Genomic DNA, 21510 nt, shown 5'->3' on the forward strand with positions numbered 1-21510 from the left:
GGAAGAGACCAAAAAAATACAACATTTAGAAATAAACGACGAAGAAATAGAAAATGATGACAGAAATAAAGATGAAAATACGTTTAAAAGAACAAGTAACATAGAAATTAACAATAACACTACAGAGGTTTTAGAAACAGAGCAAATTGGATTTGCTAAAAATATAGTAATAATACATAATGAACAAAAAGAAAGCAATAAAATAAACTTAGAGACACATGTAATAATACATATTGAACCAGAAACAGAAAAGGAAGACACAAAAAACTATGAAAATATAACGATAAAAACAAATAAGGCACATACATATAATCGACCATACTGCAGAAGATTTAGAGATAGTAAATATAGAATACGCAGAGAGACAACTTATAATACATAATAAACAGGATGAGAAAGAAATAAATCTACATATAGAGAAACCTGTTGAACAGAAACAAAATCTAGAAAAGGCTGAGAAACATGTAAAAACTGAAGATAGAAATGACAATAATATGCCTGATTTAATGCCTTTAGCTAATGCTAAAGGCATTAAATCAGGCACAGACCTGTAATGCTCTTGTTAATCAAACAATAAGATTACCAGCTGTCCGAAAACGCAGAGGTCGACCCAAAGGACATGATCTAACAGTAGTAGGAGTTAAGAAAAAAAAAGAACAATATCTAAATAAACGTTGTTATGTACTCGTACATGAAAAATAAATATATTTCTTAGAAATCGTGTATCATTTACTACTTTTTGATAAGTATATCAATTGCCGCAAAAGGCTGAGGCAAGCTTTAGTGGCTGTTTATTTTTGGTAGGTATGCTGCCTCTAACTAGCGGTAGAATATTTTGTTGGTTTGACTTGCCACTTGTGGCAGAATAGCCTTATTTGTTATTGTGCCTATAGCGGCAGAATAATATAATTTTTTATCTAACCTCAAGTGGCAGTATATTTATTTTTATTAAATGACCACTGGTGGCAGACTAGACACTTCCTATAAAGTATTATATCTCTTACCTGGACAAAGAAATCTGCTCTATAACCTTCTCAGTCTCATCATCATCGTCACCCCTAGACCTCGGTCTGTTCCAGCGTGGCTTGTTCCTGTAAATACATACATACATATATATAGTCACGTCTACATCGCTTGCGGGGTAGACAGAGCCAACAGTCTTCAAAAGACTGATAGTCCACGTTCAGCTATTTGGCTATTTGGATAAAATTGAGATTTAAATAGTGACTTGTTTGCTCCATTTACTAAGAAGAATATAAACTTTATAAGCATATCCCTTAGTCGCTTTTCACGACATCAGTGGGAAAGAGATGGAGGGGTCGTATAATTATTTTTTATTGGTGCGTGGAACCACACGGTTTTAACTAGAAATAACATAAAAAAAAATATTTTATGGCAAAACAACGTTTGCCGGGACAGTTATATACATACATAAAATCACGCCTCTTTCCCGGCGGGGTAGGCAGAGACTACCTCTTTCCACTTGCCACGATCTCTGCACACTTCCTTCGCTTCATCCACATTCACAACTCTCTTCATGCAAGCTCGGCGGTTTCGGGCACTTTTGACCTGACCCTTTACCAGGACGTCCTTAACTTGATCAAGATACGTTCGTCTAGGTCTTCCCACTCCCACCTATAATGGATATTGTTTAATAAATAAATAAATAAAAGAAAAATTAATGTTGAATGTTGAATATATTATAAAGGCGAAAGTTTGTATGGATGTATGGATGTTTGTTACTCTTTCACGCAAAAACTACTGAACCGATTACCATGAAATTTGGTATGTAGGTAGCTGAAGACCCAGAATAACACATAGGCTACTTTTTATCCCAGAGTTCCCGCGGGATTGATAGGGTTTCCATGCGGACGAAGTCGCGGGCGGCCTCTAGTGTTGAATATAAACCTGTTAGCGTCCTCCCTGACGTCCCCCCCCTCCCTCCTCCAGCTGTCGGCGGGTCGCCGCCCGGATTTTTGAATCTCGTTGTTGACGCGCTCCAAAGTGGGGGGCGGCCGCTCCGTGAACTGGATGAAGTCGCCTGGAACATTGATGGGGAATCAATAATATATACATACACACACATTTTCTGATTGTCCTGGGTCTTGGATGTTTATCTATATAAGTATTTATTATAAAATATAGTATCGTTGAGTTAGTATCTCGTGACACAAGTCTCGAACTTACTTCGAGGCTAACCCATCAGTGTAATTTGTCCCGTATATATTTATTTATAGGCCACGTTCAACTGTTTGGCTTTAAGACAGAATTGAATTTCAAATATTTTATCGACACTATCTGGTTCCAGGCACCTTGGAATAGGACAGCTACATATCTTTTACATGGGTGTCTTAAAGGCCGATTAAGGGATATGCTTATAAACTTGGGATTCATCTTTTAAGCGATGGGCTAGCGACCTGTCACTATTTGAATCTCAATTCTATCATGTTAGATAAAACATGTTAATGTTTTCACATAATGAATTATTTATTTTCAATATGTACCATCTTAGCAACCGTTACTATAGATAATATCTCATAGAGTAAGTATGAATTTCTCATGGAGTGTGTTATAAAAGAGTAAGTATATGATATATCATTAAGCCAAATCTGAACGTGGCCATTCAGTCGTTTCAAGACTGTTTCGCTCTGTTTACCCCGCAAGGGATATAGACGTAACCATTAGGGCTTGAGCTCCGGAATTCCGGTTTTAACAAAATTCCGGAATTCCGACATATTTCAGTATCGTTTGTAAATACCGGAATTGGATGAGCAAAACCGGTATTTCGATATTGAAAAAAAATAAAATAAAAACGCAGCTTGAGTCGCGGCACGTCCGCGTAGCGCGGCACGTCCGGCGCCGGCCGATCAACTGTCGCTTCGGTTTGGCCGATCCGCCCGCATCGCCGCCATTTGAATACGGATCGTTACAAGAATCACACGCGAACGAGAACGATCGAACGTGTAATAAATACATTTAAAATGTAAGTTTCAAGTTCTTATTTTACAGAATTAACTACATTCAATACTTGTTCACTTTTAAGTAAAATATTGATTTTATTTCATTGGTCGACAACGGTTCACTTCGTATGTATGTAATATATATACGGGACGCAGAGACAACCTAATGTTTGGCAAAAACAAAGTCGTAAGAAAAGAAGTGACTAAGAAACCGTAAGTCTACGTGTGTGGTTACTGGTGGTGTTTATAGCATCCAGGGTTTTTGCTTGATTTTGCTTGCGCATGCAATGTAAAATGTTTTATTTATATGCTTATTGGTGAAATGTGAATGTGACGGAAACGGGCATTATTTGTTTGCAACTTTTGAAACTTGCTATTCCGTACTACTCAATGTATGGCCATTGGCCATTGCTTAGTTTGTTGCGAATTACTACTAAATAACAAAAAAAATTGGGTTTTGAAACGTATATCAGAATAGTCATGCAAAAAATAACACAATTATCAGGTTTATTTTCTGGTCATTAATAGATCTCAGTTTGATTATTGTATTGCACGTATATAACGTACGCCCGCACCCGCACCTAAATATTATCGTGTTGCTAGGCATGCCGCCTTCGCAGCACGCGCGAACATGACAGCGTTGCTAAGCAACCGAGCCGTAGGTACCTCGAGCCACGCGCGCTGCTGTTCAGTCGCTCGCGCGGCACGTAGACCTAATCCGCGTTCAACACATTCGGCGAACTTTTTGCCGAATTAACGTACTTACATTACTTACGTTTTAAAATGAGCCGTGTTTTTACTACATACAAAGTAGGCAATGTATATCGATTCATGGCGATGCCGGACGAACGCGTAGAGCGGGCATAAGTTATATTATTTAGTCGCCATTGAGTTTTCATTTGAGAATTCGAATAGGGTGGTTTTTATACTACTAATATTCTAAATCGGCGTATAATTTTACAGAATATAGTCGCATGATATGTAAAGAATGGCACAATTTGTTTATAACAAAGCTTTTCTTTCTCTATCGATACGAAATCTTATAAGTATGTATTAGTCAGAAATTTATTTACTTTCAGGTCACTATCAAAACCCGCACAATATTTGGAATTTAATAAAAGGAAAGCGGACACATCAGTTTGGAACCATTTTCTTAGGGCGGAAGATGGGCAATCCGGTAAATGCAAATTATGCTTTAAAATTTTAAAATGCCACGGTGGTGCGACAACAGGTTTGCATGTACATTTGAAATCTACCCACGCTATTGATCTGAAAGAGAAAAAAAACCTTTTGCTGTCTCAATCAGAAACTCAATGTAGTACTTCCGTTACTCCTAGCACCAGCAACAGCATGCCCAGAGCAGCAAAAAAGCTTAAAATGATCACTGCCTTTTTTGACACATCTCTAGAGCTGGCTGTAAAAGTGTCAAGGATGGCCGCTCTTGATGGCATTCCTTTCAGTAAATTTTGCACATCTGAAGACCTTCGAGATCTTTTCCACAAATGTGGATATAATTTGCCGGCGTCTGGTAGCGCTATAAGAGACATTGTACTTAATCAGCACAAATTCTTAAAAAAACAACTCCGACAGCAAATTTCACAAGATAAAACAAGACGATATTCTGTATCGCTTGATGAGTATACATCAATCCGCAATAGACGTTACATGAATGTTAATTTACACTCCGATAAATTTAAGGATAACTTCAAAAATCTCGGCCTTGTGAGAATTGTAGGCAGTATGCCTGCAATAACAGCATACCATTACTTGAAACAACATCTTAAAGAATTTGCTGTTGATTTGGACAAAGACGTTGTTTGCTTAACATCTGATGGGGCTGCAGTTATGGTTAAAATGGGGCGATATTACAAGGGCTACCATCAAATTTGTCTGGCTCATGGCTTACAGTTAGGAGTGATTGATGTCTTATATAAAAAAGAAAACAGTGAATATAATGAAAGAGGTGATACTGAAACGAGACAGGAGGATTTTGTGGCCATGGATATAACTGATATTGTTGATATATCTGCTTCTGAATATGTAGAAAATGAAGATCAGATATTAGAAGATAATGACGATGAAGATGACGAAGAAATTGGAGGTTTTGAGATTGAAGGGGCCTCTGTACAGCAAGAAATGGAAAAAAGACAATTAAACTTTGAAAATGTTATTGAAAAGATTAGAAAGCTGGTCAGGTCAGTACGAAAATCAAGCTTAAAAAATGAAGCCATACAAAAATACGTAGTAGCAGAATATGGAAAAGAACTGAACCTCATTCTTGATTGTAAAACTAGATGGTCAAGTTTAAGCGATATGATTGAAAGGTTTTTAAAGCTCAGGTCTGCTATCACCAAAGGATTTCTAGACTTAGACATAGTAGTGCCTGTCAATGAAGAAGCAGTAGCAGTACTTAAAGCTTTACACGAAAGTCTTCATGTCGTTAAGATAACTGTAGAGTCGCTTTGTCAGAGAGACGCTGATTTGATGACGGCCGATACAGCTCTTAAATTCATGTTAAAGTCTTTAGATAGTAACCAAAACGGTAACATTAGCAAAAATCTGGCACAAAGCCTTAGGAACCGCATTAAGGAAAGACGTCTCCCTATAGCATCTGTTTTGGTGTATCTTTACGATTCAGAAGATTATCACGAAGACAACTTTGACCGTGAGACATTTTCTAAACCGACAAGCAACGAAATGTTAGAAGAAATTGTGAAAATAATTAAAAGGTTGGACGATTCACTAAGCCCGGAAGAAGAAAACTGTGAGAAGTCTGCTGAAGAAAACGTGAATGAAGAAGCACAAGGAATGAGTATGAAACAAAAATTACAAGAAACTATTCAGAGACGAAGAGTTACTATGAAAAGTAAAAAGAAAACAACAAATATTGATCTGGAAAGTTTGCTAAGAGTTGAAATGGCGGTATTTGAAAACGGCGGCGGAAGAGGTCAATATCTGACTAAATGTTTCGAATATTTAAAAACAATTCCACCTACCAGTGTGGAGGCTGAACGCGCGTTTTCAGCAGTTTCAAACGTTTGTAGCCGTGTGAGAAGTTCGTTGAAAGACAACAGTTTAGATGCACTAACTTTTTTAAAATTTCATTACCAACAGAAGTCTATCTGAGCTGTGGGTAATTTTTATTTAATTAGTAATTTTATTAAAGTAAATAGCTCTTTTAATGGTTTTTTATTTCTACTTATAACAATAGCCCTTAGTTTCATTATAATATAGTTGTATGCCATTTTAGAAGGAAGCTTCAAATTCCGGAATTCCGGAACTGGATTGCTTAATATCAGAACTCAATTCCGGAATTGAAAAATGATCCGATATTCAAGCCCTAGTAACCATATATATGTATCCAAGACCCAGACCAATCAGAAAAACTTCTTTTCTCATCATGCCTTCACCGGGATTCGAACCCGTGACCCTTCGGCGACACAGACAAGCGCACTGCCGCTGAGCCACGGAGGCCGTCACAACTGTTACCGAAATAAGCTCTCACCTTGAGCGTCGTGTGTCCCGTGGTCGACTTGCACGGGCTGAATGTGCGCTCCGTCGCCGTGCGGTTGGAAGCTGTCGGGCGGCGGGTAGTCGGGCACTAAGGGAAAAGCGGCGCCGGGAATCGAACTGCACTCCTCGTCGTTTTGCCGCCACGAGTTCAGGTCGTAACTGTGATGAAAGAAACAAATTGAAATTGAAAATAGTTTATTTCTTCAAGCGCAAAGTATACAAAATGGATGTGATTGAAGTCTCCTTTTAAGCGTGCAAGCCTGTACCAGGAGACCCCGCTCTGTAATCCTACTACTATTATAAAGGCGAAAGTTTGTATGGATGTTTGTTACTCTTTCACGCAAAAACTACTGAACCGATTACCATGAAATTAGTTATTAGTTCAGGTATGTAGGTAGCTGAAGACCCAGAATAACACATAGGCTACTTTTTATCCCAGAGTTCCCGCGGGATTGATAGGGTTTCCATGCGGACGAAGTCGCGGGCGGCCTCTAGTAATAGCATATAATGAAGCATTAAACAGTTAAAAATAACTTAGTAAAAATATGTTATACAATTATAATAATGTGTAAAAGTGTTAGGTATATTAAACTAAAATACATACACACAAACATACATAATAAAATCACGCCTCTTTCCCGGAGGGGTAGGTGTAAAAACGCGTACTAAACGTGTGTCGTGTGGTTACCGGCACTAATAAAATAAAAATAGAATATGACCACCCCGTCTTATTCCCATACATACATACATACATAAAATCACGCCTCTTTCCCGGAGGGGTAGGTGTAAAAACGCGTTCTAAACGTGTGTCGTGTGGTTACCGGCACTAATAAAATAAAAATAGAATAGGACCACCCCGTCTTATTCCCATACATACATAAAATCACGCCTCTTTCCCGGAGGGGTAGGCAGAGACTACATCTTTCCACTTGCCACGATCTCTGCACACTTCCTTCGCTTCATCCACATTCATAACTCTCTTCATGCAAGCTCGGCGGTTTCGGGTACTCTTGATAATATAACTCTTGATAATACTCTATAAATAACTTACCGTTTAGAGAGACTGTTCTTAGGAGTCCACGTCTCGAAACTGTCCTGAGTGACTGACTGTGCTTGTTCTTGTCTTAGTAGACCTGTAACAAATATTCATTCATTCATTTATTCATATATATATATATGTATATATAAATATATAGTATCGTCGAGTTAGTATCTCGTAACACAAGTCTCGAACATACTTCGAGGCTAACTCAATCTGTGTAATTTGTCCCGTATGTATTTATTTTTATGATCACGTCTATATATCCCTTTCGACTAGACAGAGTCAACAGTTTTGAAGAGTCTGACAGATGTTAGGCTTATGATAGAATTGAGATTTAAATAGAGACAGGTCTCTAGGCCATCACCTAAAAGACGATAAAAAGCCTATCCCTTAGTCGCTATTCATGTGAGTGGGCCTATTCTTATTTTTACTTAAATTGGTGGTTCACATCTTCAATAAAAAAAAAATTAAAAAAAAATATCTGTCCCGGGAACCACACGGCATTTCTTTTCATGTGCAATAAAGATTTTATAAACAAACAAACATAATGGTAAAACACAGTGCCGTGTGGTTCCCGGCACCAATACAAAAAAGAATAGGACCACTTTATCTCCTTCCCATGGTTGTCGTAAAAGGCGACTAAGGGATAGGCTTCCAAACTTGGGATTCTTTTTTAGGCGATGGGCTAGCAACCTGACACTAGTTGAATCTCAATTCTATCATTAAGCCGAATAGCTGATCGTGGCTTATCAGTCTTTTCGGCTGTTGGCTCTGTCTAGCCAGCAAGGGATATAGCCGTGACCATATGTATGTATATATTAATATATAAGATATTATTTTTAATGGTGACGGGAACCACTCGTCATGTGCAATATAGAGTTTACATACATACAAACGGTCAAAAGTACCCGAAACCGCCGAGCTTGCATGAAGAGAGTTATGAATGTGGACGAAGCGAAGGAAGTGTGCAGAGATCGTGGCAAGTGGAAAGAGGTGGTCTCTGCCTACCCCTCCGGGAAAGAGGCGTGATTTTATGTATGTATGTATTTACTAGCGACCCGCCCCGTCTTCGCACGGGTGCAAAATTATAAATGTAATATTATACATAAAAACCTTCCTCTTGAATCACTCTACCTGTTACAAAAAACCGCATCAAAATAGACAAACAGACTAAAATAGCGACTTTGTTTCATACTACATAGTGATGTATACATACAAACAAACAAACATAATTGTAACACTCACCAGCACCAGCGCCGAGTATCGGCCTCAGCTTCGGCTTGGCATCAGCTTCGTCCAGGCTGACCTGAGCCAAGCTCTGGTTCACCCTCTCCGCCCCCCCATCGTCCCCCCTCCTCCACGAGCCATAGCTGACTTCGCTGTAACCCTCATCCGAAGTCAGCTCCAGGTGGGAAGCGTAGAACTGCTGCAACGTATTGGGCAACGGCAGGAACTTGTTCAGGCAGAGGTCAGCGGAGAGTAGCAACCATATCATGGACATGGAAGGTGGGCTGAGCAGCCGGAGACGGATGGAGATGGACAAGTCGTCCAGCTCCTGAGCGGTGTGCTGAGAGAGCAGTTCGCGGCCGTTCTGCATTAACTGGAAAACGGGCGATACATAATTATGCAATATTACCTCCTGTCAAGTACGTAAGTGTGCAGAGATCGTGGCAAGTGGAAAGAGGTAGTCTCTGCCTACCCCTCCGGGAAAGAGGCGTGATTTTGTGTATGTATGTATTACCTGTCACTATCTGCATCTCAATTCTATCATTAAGCCAAACAGCTGAACGTGGCCATTCAGTTGGCTCTGTCTACCCCGCAGGGGATATGGGCGTGACCATATGTATGTATGTATGGAACGGGCAAAAAAGAAAAATTATACATACATACTGTGTGCCCCGTAAGGTATACAGACGTGACTACAATATAGTCACGTCTGTATACCTTGCGGGGTAGACAGAGCGGACAGTCTTGAAAATACCGATAGGCCACGTTCAGCTGTTTGGCTTTATGATAAATTGAGATTTGAGAAATTCAAATAGCGATGGGCTAGCAACCTGTCACTATTTGAACCTCATTTCCACCATAAAGCCAATAAATCTGAACGTGGCCTTTCAGTCTTTTTAAAGACTGTTGGCTCCGTGTACCTCGCAAGGGATTTACATGTGATATCCTGCAAGAAGAATCCCAAGTTTGAAAGCCTATCCCTAAGTCGCTCTATACGACTTCCATGGGAAAGAAACCATGCGGCACCAAAAAGGTATAATAATCTATATTATATCAATATTATAAAGCTGAAGAGTTTATTTGTTTGAACGCGCTAATCTCAGGAACTACTGCATTAGACCATTTATCGAGGAAGGCTTTAGGCTATACAACATCACGCTGCAACTATTAGAAGCGATAAAAATAATAGAAAATGTGGAAAAAAAACGGGTTAAATTATACATCCTTGAGGGCTTCAATGATGCCCAAAATAACTGCTCCACGCGGATGAAGTCGCTGGCACAGCTAGTAAATATATAAAAGGGACATACCTGTGTGGCCAGACTGCGATGAGCCCTGATGTGGTCCGAGGCCAATAGCGCCCGGAGGTACTGTAACAGCGGACTGGCCAATATGTGTACTTTGTTTCCATTGCAGAGACGTGCCTCTGTAAATTAAATCATTTAGTTTTTAAATATCATCCTCGTGTTGTGCCGTGTGGTTCCCGGCACAAATAAGTGACGTGTGATTCCCAGCACAAAGCAGCACTCGTTCCCATGGATGTCGTAAAAGGCGACTAAAGGATAGGCCTATAAACTTGGGATTCTTCTTTTAGGCGATGGGCTAGCAACCTGTCACTATTTTAATCTCAATTCCATCATAAAGCCAAACAGCTGAACGTGGCCTATCAGTCTTTTCAAGACTGTTGGCTCTGTCTACCCCGCAAGGGATATAGACTTGATTATATGTATGTATGTAATATCATCTTTGTTATTCTTCTTCCTCCTGGCTTCAGTCCCGTTTGCATCCTCACCGCTCTGGAGAGGAGCCCGGGGTGTGCCTTTGACCATGGACCCTGGATTGGGTGAGTCAGGTTTTTACACGAAGCGACTCCCGTCTGACCTCCGCAACCTTTGCAGGGTAATGGTTTTATGGTTCCATAGTCCCAAGAAACATAAGGCACGTCCATTTCCCCTGCAGGGTAGACAGAGCCAACAGACTCTAAGAGACTCTGAAGATTGAAAGGTCACATTCAGCTGTATGACGTAATGATGGAATTGAGATTCAAATAGTGAGAGGTTGCTAGCACATCAACTACAAGAAGAATCAAAAGCTTATAAGCCTATCCTTTAGTCGCCTTGTACAACATCCATGGGAAAGAAAGTGCCGTGTGGTTCCCGGCAACAATACAAAAAAGAATAGGACTCTATCTCTTTCCCATGGGTGTCGTAAAAGGCGACTAAGGGATAGGCTTACAAACTTGGGATTCTTCTTTAGGCGATGGGCTAGCATCTATCACTGTTTGAGTCTCAATTCTGTCATTAAGCCAAATAGCTGAATGTGACCATTCAGTCTTTTCAAGACCGTTGGCTCTGTCTACCCCGCAAGGGATATAGACATGACCATATGTATGTATGGGAAATAAATGGAGTGGTTCTATTTTATAGTACCCTAGACACACTGAATTACAGATGTAAATTAATAAAATATACCTATATGTAATTTTTACTTCGATATTACCACTTTAAAAATATGTATAACAAATTTTAATAAAAATGAAATAATTACTTAATTACCTGCAAAATAGTCTCCCATAAGATTAGCGGCATTAATCAGAAATTGTGGATTCGCCCTCTCCAGAATGTCCAGTTCTGAAAACAAACAAAATGAAACCAATTAAATGGTTAGTAATAAGTACCTGGGTGACCGAGCTGTCTAGCTACCGAGTTCAACGTCTGTAACCGGTAGAAATGGAAGCGAATCTCGAACTGAGAGAACAGTCCTCGGGAAAAAACACGACCCGCCGAACTTAATAGGCGAAATTAATAATTTTCCTTTTTTTTTCACATTTTCCATTATTTCTATGTTCCTAATAGTTGCAGCGTGATGTTATATAGCCTTAAAGCCTACCTCGATAAATGGTCTATTCAACGCAACAAGAATTTTTCAATTCAAATTCAATAATATTAGTATAGGTAGATATAGGTTTCATATACTAATAGTGGGACATTTCAAAAGTATAGGTAGATATTAGTTTCATATACTAATAGTGACCATAAGTTCCTGAGATTAGCGCTTTCAAACAAACAAACACTTCATCTTTATAACATTAATAGTAGATTATGGGACATTTCCAACATAGCATCATAAGACTCACTGGAGAAGGTCCCCTGCATCACAACGTTGAGTAGGGCTCCCCTCAGCAGCTGCTGCCGCTGCTGGCGCGTGAACGAAGCGCCCACCGAAGCCAGCTTCCTGGCCGTGGAAGAGTTCCTGAGCGCGGCCGCTCGGAACGTGGCGAAGGCCTGTCTGTGTGGAATTGAAAAAACACATATATACATACATAAAATCACGCATCTATCCCGGAGGGGTAGGCAGAGACTACCTCTTTCCACTTGCAAAAAATACATGTTTACATACTATGCTGCTACTACTACTACTACTAGGTACTATGTAGTGCCGTGTGGTTCCCGGCACCAATACAAAAAAAGAATAGGACCACTCCGTCTCATTCCCGTGGATGTCGTAAAAGGCGACTAAAGGATAGGCTTACAGACTTGGGATTCTTCTTTTAGGCGATGGGCTAGCAACCTGTCACTATTTGAGTCTCAATTCTATCATTAAGCTTAATAGCTGAACGTGACCATTCATAAGAGATATAGACGTGACTCAATGTTTGTATGTAAACATACATACATACATATGGTCTCGTCTATATCCCTTGCGGGGTAGACAGAGCCAACAGTCTTGAAAAGACTGAAATGCCACTTTCAGTCTTTAGTAGTAAAGACTTGAACTAAAAGTGATGTCGAGTTTGTGATGAGGTGTACTAAGATACTAACTGCAATGAATTCTCATCTGGACACATCTTCGTGACCGTTGCTTCGAAGTTGCGAAGTTTCCTGTTGAACTGGATACCGTCTTCGCCCGGTGAGAATTGTTCCAACTGAAAAAAATAAAATAAAAACAATTTTAATACATACATACATACATAAAATCACGCCTCTTTCCCGGAGGGGTAGGCAGAGACTACCTCTTTCCACTTGCTACGATCTCTGCACACTTCTTTCGCTTCATCTACATTCATAACTCTCTTCATGCAGGCTCGGCGGTTTCGGGTACTCTCGACCTGACCCTTTGCCAGGACGTCCTTAATTTGATCAAGATACGTTCGTCTAGGTCTTCCAACTCCAACCTTTCCCTCCACACTCAACAATTTTAATGTTGCGAAAAAAAAACCACGCGGACGAAATCGCGGGCAAAAGCCAGTTTTCTCCATCCATCCATATAATCACGTCTATATCCTTTGCGGGGTAGACATACATACATACATACATAAACTCACGCCTCTTTCCCGGAGGGGTAGGCAGAGACTACCTCTTTCCACTTGCCACGATCCCTGCATACTTCCTTTGCTTCATCCACATTCATAACTCTCCTCATGCAAGCTCGGCGGTTTCGGGCACTTTTGACCTGACCCTTCACCAGGACATCCTTAATTTGATCAAGATATGTTCGTCTAGGTCTTCCCACCCCGACCTTTCCCTCCACACTCTCCTTGTATATCTGCTTAGTCAACCTGTTTTCATTCATCCTCTCCACATGACCGAACCATCTCAACATACCCTTTTCTATTCCTGTAACTACATCTTCTTTCACATCACAACACTCCCTTATCACGCTGTTCCTTATCCGGTCACTCAATTTCACACCCAACATACTCCTTAACGCTCTCATTTCCACTGCATTTATTCTGCTTTCGTGCTTCTTTTGCCATACCCAACTTTCACTCCCATACATTAATGTCGGGACCAACACGCCCCTGTGCACAGCCAGTCGAGCCTTTTTGGATAGTTTCTGACTGCTCATAAAGGCATGCAAAGCTCCATTCACCATGTTCCCCGCGTTCACTCTCCTTTCAATATCACTATCACACTTGCCATCTGATGTAAACTTTGATCCTAGATATACAAACTCTTTCACTTGCTCAACTTTTTCTCCTCCAATCAAAATATTACATGCTGTCATTTCTTTCTCCATTTCAAAAACCAGTGTTTTAGTTTTACTTACGTTCACTTTCATTCCTTTCTCTTTTAAAGCTTCATGCATACAGTTTACCATCTCCTGTAACTCCTCCGCTGATGACGCCAGTATAACCTGATCGTCGGCATAGAGCAGACATTTGACGAGTAATTCATTCATCCTTAATCCACTTTCAGACTCTTTCAAATCTGTCAAACAACTATCCATAAATAGGTTGAACAGCCACGGTGACGCAACACATCCCTGCCTAACACCTTTCTCAATCTTAAACCACTCAGTGTGCGCTCCGTTTATCCTGACACAAGCACTCGAATCCTCATATAAGGATTTCAGTGCTCGTATCAAGAGACTGCTCACCCCATGCATAGAAAGTGCTGACCACAATTCATTCCTCTCAACTCTGTCATAGGCCTTTTCCAAATCCACGAAAGTGCAATAGACTTTTTGACTCTTGGCCAAAAACTTTTCGGCTATGCACCGCAAAGAAAAGACCTGATCAGTACATCCCATTCCCTTTCGAAATCCCGCTTGAGCATCCCATATTTTGTCATCAGTTTCATTCCTGACTCTATTAATCAATACCTTAGCATACAATTTGCCGACGACGCTAAGCAGGCTTATACCACGATAATTTTTGCAGTCCAGTTGTGACCCTTTTCCTTTGTAAAGTGGCACAATAACAGCCTTACACCAATCTTTTGGTACTCGGCCGCTTCTCCAACACAAATTGAAAAGGCAGTACAACTGTCTAGCTACGACGCCTTTTCCTGCTTTAAGCATCTCGACCGACACTCTATCATACCCGGCAGCCTTACCCGCTTTCATACTCTTAAGTGCTTCCACAATTTCAAACATTTCAATTTCGCCTTCCACCTCATTCTCTTTTTCTTCGCTATAGCAGAACTCTTTCTTATTTTCTTCCTTTTTTTCAAATAAACTCTCAAAATAGTCCTTCCATATCTTTAGCACACATTCTTCTCCTTTCACAACGCTACCATCCTGGCATCTGATCCTAGTCAGCTCTCTGGTTATAGTTTTTCCTCGGGCTGACCTTACGGATTTCCAGAATACTTTCAGATTTGACTGAAAGTCTTCTGATAGCCTTTTATCAAAATCCTCTTTATACTCTTCTTTCTTTCTAATCACAGCTTTCTTAACCAAATCTTTCATTTTTTTATATTCCTTACGTGCTTCATTCACATCCTCATCTATAACCTCTTGCAGTCTTAAGTTAGCTTTTGCTGCTAACAAATCCAGCCATGCTTTCTTCTTTAATCGCACAAGTTCTTGCACATCTTTACTCATCCACGCATTTTTGTGATTTTTCCCTTTCCTTCTTCTACTTACACCACACACTTCAACAGCTACTTTCACAATTCTTTCTTTAAATTCCTTCCATCCATCTTCAATATTGCTCCTCTCATCTAAATCTTCGATTTCATCCTTCAATCTATTAATATACTTCTTACCTACATCCATATCTTGCAAATTTTCTACTTTCACTCTTTCCAAAGCGCTGGTTTGCTCCCTTACCCTGTGCCGCCAGCGATTGAAGATACCCCTTATCCGGGATATCACCAGTAAATGGTCCGAGTCAATGCCAGCACCGCGATATGCACGGGTATCCAGCACTTTGTTCTTCAATCTTTCATCTACAATCACAAAGTCTATCATACTTTTTAAAATACCTTCCACTCTTGTGTAGGTGTGGATCTCTTTATGTTGAAACATTGAGTTCGACACAAAAAGATCCCACTCTAGACAAATTTCTAATACACTTCTTCCATTATCATTCACCTTTTCGTCACCAAACGCACCAAGCACCTTTTCATATCCATCACGCTTTACACCCACCCATCCATTAAAATCACCTAACATAATAATCTTCTCATTTGGCTTGGTAACTTTCAATACTTCTCTTACACTATTCCAGAACTCCTCGTTTTCGCTTTTTGCTGATGTTGTACCCCTCGAACCCACATCCCACGGTGCATAAACACCTAAAACGAAGATCCGAGTGATTCCAACTTTCAGCCTAATCCATAGAAGACGAGGGCTGACACACTCATACTCATTCACACACTCAGCCATTCGTGCAGAAAGGATTAGACCGACCCCTTGACAGCCTCGGCTGGTACTGGAAATTCCAGACCAATACGCCGTGTAAGGGCCGTGCTGCGTCGCGTCGCATCCTTTCCGCTTCGTTTCATTCACGCACAACACATCCAACCGTCTTTCACCCATCATCTGACATACTTCCTCAATTTTATCCTTCATTCCTCCTCTTACATTCATCGTCGCAAAGCGGCTTTCAGCAGACCGCATACCGCTCCCGCCGGGAACGAGACGTGATGGGGTGCGGACACCATCGCCGCCATTTAGGTGCTCTTTAAAAAAATTTGCATCCATGCGATTCCCACGAGACGCAAGGGAACAATTTTGTCCGCCCCAGCAGAGCCCCGCATGCCAGGGTAAGGCTAGCCATTACCTGGGGGTCGCCCAACCCCATGGCGGAAGTGGCACGCTCGAGACTAGGCTCGCCCCTAGCCATGCATCCATCGGCGCGGCAGACCTTAGATTGGCGGGGTAGACAGTGACAGCAATCTTGAAATACTGACGACAGGCCACGTTCAGATGTTTGGTCTAATTTATCAATCATTTAATTTCATATCATTTTGTTGCTTGCGATTCTTTTTTAGGCGACGGGCTAGAATCTCAATTTTATCATTAAGCCAAACAGCTGAACGTGGCCTACCAGTCTTTTCAAGGCTGTTGGCTCTGTCTACCCCGCAAGGGATATAGACGTGACCATATGTATGTATGTATGTATCACATTGTGAAACTCACCAAAGCCAAAAGCGGTGCATACTGCTCATCCATAGCAAGTAATTCATTCATTGCCGCTTCATCGTCCATACTCCTCTCGTCTTCGGGATCTGAAACAGTTGCCGCTGTCTCTGGCGTTAATTTACATATACTAATATTATAAAGCTGAAGAGTTTGTTTGTTTGCTTGTATGTTTGAAGCGCTAATCTCAGGAACTACTGGTTCGAATTGAAAAATACTTTTTGTGTTGAATAGACCATTTATCGAGGAAGGCTTTAGGATATATAACATTCAAATAGTGAAAGGTTGCTAGCCTGTCTCCTAAAAGAAGAAGCCCAAGTTTATAAGCCTATCCCTTAGTCGCCTTTTACGACGTCCATGGGAAAGAGATGGGGTGGTCCTTATTTCTTTATATATATTTTTTTTCCTGATGATATAAGTATGGGTTAAACATGGAGGGTGTGGAGGGAAAGGTCGGAGTGGGAAGACCTAGACGAACGTATCTTGATCAAATTAAGGACGTCCCGGTAAAGGGTCAGGTCAAAAGTACCCGAAACCGCCCAGCTTACATGAAGAGAGTTATGAATGTGGATGAAGCAAAGGAAATATGCAGAGATCGTGGCAAGTGGAAGGAGGTAGTCTCTGCCTACCCCTCCGGGAAAGAGGCGTGATTTTATGTATGTATGATAAACATACCTATAGGTTTAGGGCTGAGCTGCGGTAGTCCCCGGGCGGGCTCGGCTTCGGGCGCGTCCCCGGGGCGCGGCTCGCGCGCGTGGTGGCGCCCCGGGTACCCGCGACCGCGACCCGGCGTCGACATTGTGTGCTGAAAACATAATCATTTATTTTTTCCTCTAGAATACTATTCTATTATCACTTCAAGTTTGTGAGTATGTCAGGATGTAGGTAGCTGAAGACCCAGAATAACATACATTTTATTACATCTTTATATGTATCACTACATAGTATAAAACAAAGTCGCTATTTTAGCCTGTTTGTTTGTATGCTTAAATCTTTAAAATTACGCAACGGATTTTGATGCAGTTTTTTGTAACAGGTAGAGTGATTCAAGAGGAAGGTTTCTATGTATAATTTTTTCCGAATTTTGCACCCGTGCGAAGCCGGGGCGGGTCGCTATTATTTTATACATACATACATATAATCACGTCTATATCCCTTGCGGGGTAGACAGACCCAACAGTCTTGTAAAGACTGAAAGGCCACGTTCAGCTATTTGGCTTTAAGATATAATTGAGATTCAAATAGTGACAGGTTGCTAGGCCATCGTCTAAAAGAGGAATCCCAAGTTTATAAGCCTATCCCTTAGTCGCCTTTTACGACATCCGTGGGATAGAGATGGAGTGGTCCTATATGTATAGTCATTTTATGTATGTATAATACATATCTTTCTATGTATTACTACTATATTCCTTGCGGCGTAGACACTTTCAGCTGAATGACTTAATGACAACTGACTTTAAACTTTCACGTTGCATTATACTATTTATAAATAATGCAAGTATTAAAATTTGAATATCAGTCAAGTTGTAAAAAATATGATTGTTGATGAAACTAGAGAAAAAGAAAGAAATCCAAGCATGTTCAGGTGACCCTGCAGGGTAACAGAGGTCGGACAAAGTAATACATACATACATAAAAATCACACCTCTTTCCTAGAGGGGTAGGCAGAGACTACCTCTTTCATAACTCTCTTTATGCAAGCTCGGGGGCAATCAGCCTAAAGTTGTATAAAATATGATTGTTGATGAAACTAGAGAAAGTCTATAAGTAAAAAACAGCCCTTCAGTCTTTTGGAGGCTGTCAGCTCTGTCTACTTGCAAAGGATATAGTTGTGACTATATGTATGTATGTAGACAATCAAAAACCCTGACCATGGCTGGCTTCAACCGGACTCTTGGCAACCCTAGAGATGGACCTCATCTCAATTTGAGGTACTGTCTACTCCACAAGTGGAAGCATAGGGTAGGAAAAATATGCAGTATAAACAACTGTAATTAACAGTTAATCCAGAATTTTAAAATATTTTGAGAGAAGATAAACTATTCTAGTTATCAAAATAAATAATGACCTCTCAAAATAATAAGATAACATTCGAATATGTACCACAAAATAACCTCTTGACAGTCATGCATCGAGTGCAACAGAGATGCATGCATACAACATCACAAAGGAACGAGCGAGACAAGACGACAATGCCATCCGAATGACAATAAACATCGAATATTTATTTTTCTTACACAAAATCCTCCTGAATATCAATAAACTGTTAAATTATGTACAGTTTTTATTTTCTCAGGAACAATTTGTTTACACAAACACTATATTACATTACGAACAATATTTTTCCTCGAAAGTTTATTGAACGATTGTTGAAACTTTAAGAAAAAATAAACATAAGTATTATCTTTTATTCAATAACGAAAGTGTGTAAAATATAAGTTGAAAATATGAAGTAAAATATAATAAAAAAGATGAAGTGTTACCGGTAAAATGAAGTGACGTATAATTTGAGATTTTTAGTTTTAACTTAAATTGAAATTTCTACGAAATTTACAATTAAACTAATTTATTACAGAGTCGGAATAATTTATATTTGAACTTCACTCACCAAAATAAGTGTAAAATCAATTGAAACTAATTTATTTTCTAATTGTTTAGTCCAGCTTATGTTATCATACGTTTCACTTCCATATTGGACTAAACTAGTGAAGGGACAGACCACAGATATTAATAAATAAAGGGACAGATGGACAATGGGATGGACCCATGGACCACTAGTCTATACATAGACTTTATCGGTTCGACCGGAATATTATCGGTATTTCATAAAAACTCCATTACGTCAGCTCTTCTTTTACATATTTTCAGCTCATAAACAGTACCATACTTTTATGATTCATATAGGCACGTAGGAAAAGTCGTGGCTTCCATAATTTTGCGTGGGTACTTAATCACATGTCAGCCATAGCCTTAGACAAAAGCATTAAAAAGTAAATAAATTTAATCACTTGATTGATGACATTGATATTTGTCAATGTTCTGGTTGTCATGAAAAAAAAAACAGATCGATTGAAACTGCAATGCAATGCAACTCCACTGCATGCAGAGGTACCGTTGAATCTAAAGTATTGATTTATATCAACTGATAAGCAGTCACCATGAACCGTGATAAACGAGAGGTCGAATATCCTACTGAACTGGAGTCTCAATACATTTTGAGATTGCCCGAGGAACCTGCTAAGGTTTTACGCGAGGTGCTCAAATCTGGTGAGAATTTAAAGAATCGCTTGACTATACAGGTCGAAAACGACATGAGACAAGGAGAAGTACGCTTCGATCATTGGCTCATGCACGCCAAAATCGTAGATCTTCCTACCATAGTAGAATCACTTAAAACTATCGACAATAAGAGTTTTTATAAAACTGCCGATATATGCCAAATGATGATATGTAAAGACGAGCCGGATTTACCCACAGTGGAAGAGGAATCTCCAACTAAAAATAAGAAGAAAGATCCTTACAAAGTTGACAAGAAGTTCTTGTTTCCGCATGGTATTACGCCACCAACGAAAAATGTGAGAAAGCGCCGTTTCAGGAAGACATTAAAGAAGAAATTCGTTGAGGCTCCTGAGGTTGAGAAAGAGGTTAAGAGATTGTTACGAGCAGACAATGAGGCTTTCAGTGTAACTTGGGAAGTCATAAAAGAGGAAGAAGAAGTAGTTAAACATGAACCGAAAGCAAACACAAAAGCCGAGAAGAAATCTAAAGCGGCTCTAAAGAGGGAAGCAGCATTACGGCCAGTCAAACCGGAAACTTCAAACGTGGTTGACATATTCGGTGGAGCTGTCAGCGATAGTGATTTGGAAGATGAGAATATTAATGTTGAAATGGAAGATAGCCGCTTATCACCATATGACAGCCGTTTATCAGATACAAACTCGATGTTCAATGAGTTATCTAAACGAGAATTGCCTGTTGAGTATGATATGTTTTCTCGTAATCCGGAAACCAGTAGTCATAGCCGTTCTTTGACTCCTGCGGTGGCAAGGAGTGGTATGTCATCTGAAGATGACGGGGAATTTCATCGAGATATGACCAAAGATAACATGACTGGGAGAATCGAACAACTCCGAACAGAATTGGAGGAATTAAAGCAACGTAAACTGAAAACTCAGCAAGAAATTGCAGGAATGGAGAACCAAGCATTACGGCAAAGGTTTTCGGAAGCATTACATTCCTTAAATAAAGATATAATGTATAAGGAGATGGAATATCAGGGGTTATTAACCCTTCAGAATTCAGATGATATTTAAATTCTCATACTATATAGTTGCTACTGTACTATTGATATATAACTTACGTTTGTTAAATATAAAATTAGCTTAAATGTTAATTGATATTTCTTATTCACAATAATAATTAATACTGCTATAATACAATTTTGGCGAAATTTGAGCCACAGATAGAATACACCTTTAGAAATAACATAGGCTACTGCAAATTTGCAACTATATAACGAATTTCGCAAATCGCTGTTACTGATTTAAGTTATAACTAACACGTAATACCCAAACATAACTGATAAAAAGGTACATATATGTTAATCAATATACAATAATAAATGTGGTCATACTTCAGAAAAATATGTTTTATTCCCATACATACAAATTAGGTTAAGTTGTACCTGATGCGAATTCCATCTGATCTCAGCTATGCAGGAGAACCTAACTCGTTCTTGTAAGTCGTATACGAAATAGCGATAAACTAAAACAAAATCGAAATTTTATACATACCTACAGAAATAAAAAGCGAAATCATTTTGCATTTAAACTATTCACATCACCTAAGATTACAGAATAAATAAAGTAGGCAGGAATTTTGATTATGCATTTAAAAATT

General features: G+C 39.7%; 3 protein-coding genes across 6 annotated transcripts; 2 read left to right on the plus strand and 1 right to left on the minus strand.

Annotated features, from left to right (window-relative positions):
* Positions 1-988: 988 nt before the first annotated feature.
* On the minus strand, positions 989-19316 carry LOC106138573 (uncharacterized). Of its 3 annotated transcripts, none has more exons than XM_060952674.1 (12): positions 19220-19316; positions 17287-17416; positions 16612-16715; positions 12564-12667; positions 11879-12030; positions 11298-11372; positions 10053-10168; positions 8761-9115; positions 7525-7606; positions 6466-6632; positions 1909-2041; positions 989-1091 (listed from the first exon to the last, which is right to left on the minus strand). In XM_060952674.1, exons 2-12 carry the CDS (start codon positions 17408-17410, stop codon positions 1001-1003), a joined length of 1503 nt encoding a protein of 500 aa, XP_060808657.1. In that variant the 5' UTR covers positions 17411-17416; positions 19220-19316; the 3' UTR covers positions 989-1000. The 3 variants fall into 3 exon arrangements, with proteins under 3 accessions (XP_060808657.1, XP_060808659.1, XP_060808658.1); XM_060952676.1 differs by having other exon boundaries at positions 995-1091; positions 16612-16700; XM_060952675.1 differs by having other exon boundaries at positions 995-1091; positions 16612-16712.
* On the plus strand, positions 2694-6224 carry LOC132903749 (uncharacterized). Of its 2 annotated transcripts, none has more exons than XM_060952672.1 (2): positions 2694-3173; positions 4040-6224. In XM_060952672.1, exons 1-2 carry the CDS (start codon positions 3127-3129, stop codon positions 6084-6086), a joined length of 2094 nt encoding a protein of 697 aa, XP_060808655.1. In that variant the 5' UTR covers positions 2694-3126; the 3' UTR covers positions 6087-6224. The 2 variants fall into 2 exon arrangements, with proteins under 2 accessions (XP_060808655.1, XP_060808656.1); XM_060952673.1 differs by having other exon boundaries at positions 2694-2983.
* A 351-nt stretch (positions 19317-19667) lies between the features above and the next one.
* LOC106138574 (transcription initiation factor TFIID subunit 7) lies at positions 19668-21243 on the plus strand. Its single transcript, XM_013339753.2, has one exon. It carries the CDS (start codon positions 19770-19772, stop codon positions 20922-20924), a length of 1155 nt encoding a protein of 384 aa, XP_013195207.1. The 5' UTR covers positions 19668-19769; the 3' UTR covers positions 20925-21243.
* Positions 21244-21510: the final 267 nt, after the last annotated feature.

This window comes from Amyelois transitella, chromosome 29 (genome assembly GCF_032362555.1).
Source record: "Amyelois transitella isolate CPQ chromosome 29, ilAmyTran1.1, whole genome shotgun sequence".
NCBI classification, from domain to species: domain Eukaryota; kingdom Metazoa; phylum Arthropoda; class Insecta; order Lepidoptera; family Pyralidae; genus Amyelois; species Amyelois transitella.

What these genes read in the sequence shown, in the direction of transcription:
- LOC132903749 (XM_060952672.1), top strand. Translation starts at nt 3,127, where the DNA reads ATGTTTGGCAAAAACAAAGTCGTAAGAAAAGAAGTGACTAAGAAACC. An exon ending in AAAGAAGTGACTAAGAAACC is followed by an intron (nt 3,174 to 4,039) that starts GTAAGTCTACGT and finishes ATTTACTTTCAG; the next exon opens with GTCACTATCAAAACCCGCAC.
- LOC106138573 (XM_060952674.1), bottom strand. Translation starts at nt 17,410, where the DNA reads ATGTCGACGCCGGGTCGCGGTCGCGGGTACCCGGGGCGCCACCACGCG. An exon ending in CCAGATGAGAATTCATTGCA is followed by an intron (nt 12,031 to 12,563) that starts GTTAGTATCTTA and finishes AATTCCACACAG; the next exon opens with ACAGGCCTTCGCCACGTTCC. An exon ending in GATACTCGGCGCTGGTGCTG is followed by an intron (nt 7,607 to 8,760) that starts GTGAGTGTTACA and finishes TATTTGTTACAG; the next exon opens with GTCTACTAAGACAAGAACAA.
- LOC106138574 (XM_013339753.2), top strand. Translation starts at nt 19,770, where the DNA reads ATGAACCGTGATAAACGAGAGGTCGAATATCCTACTGAACTGGAGTCT.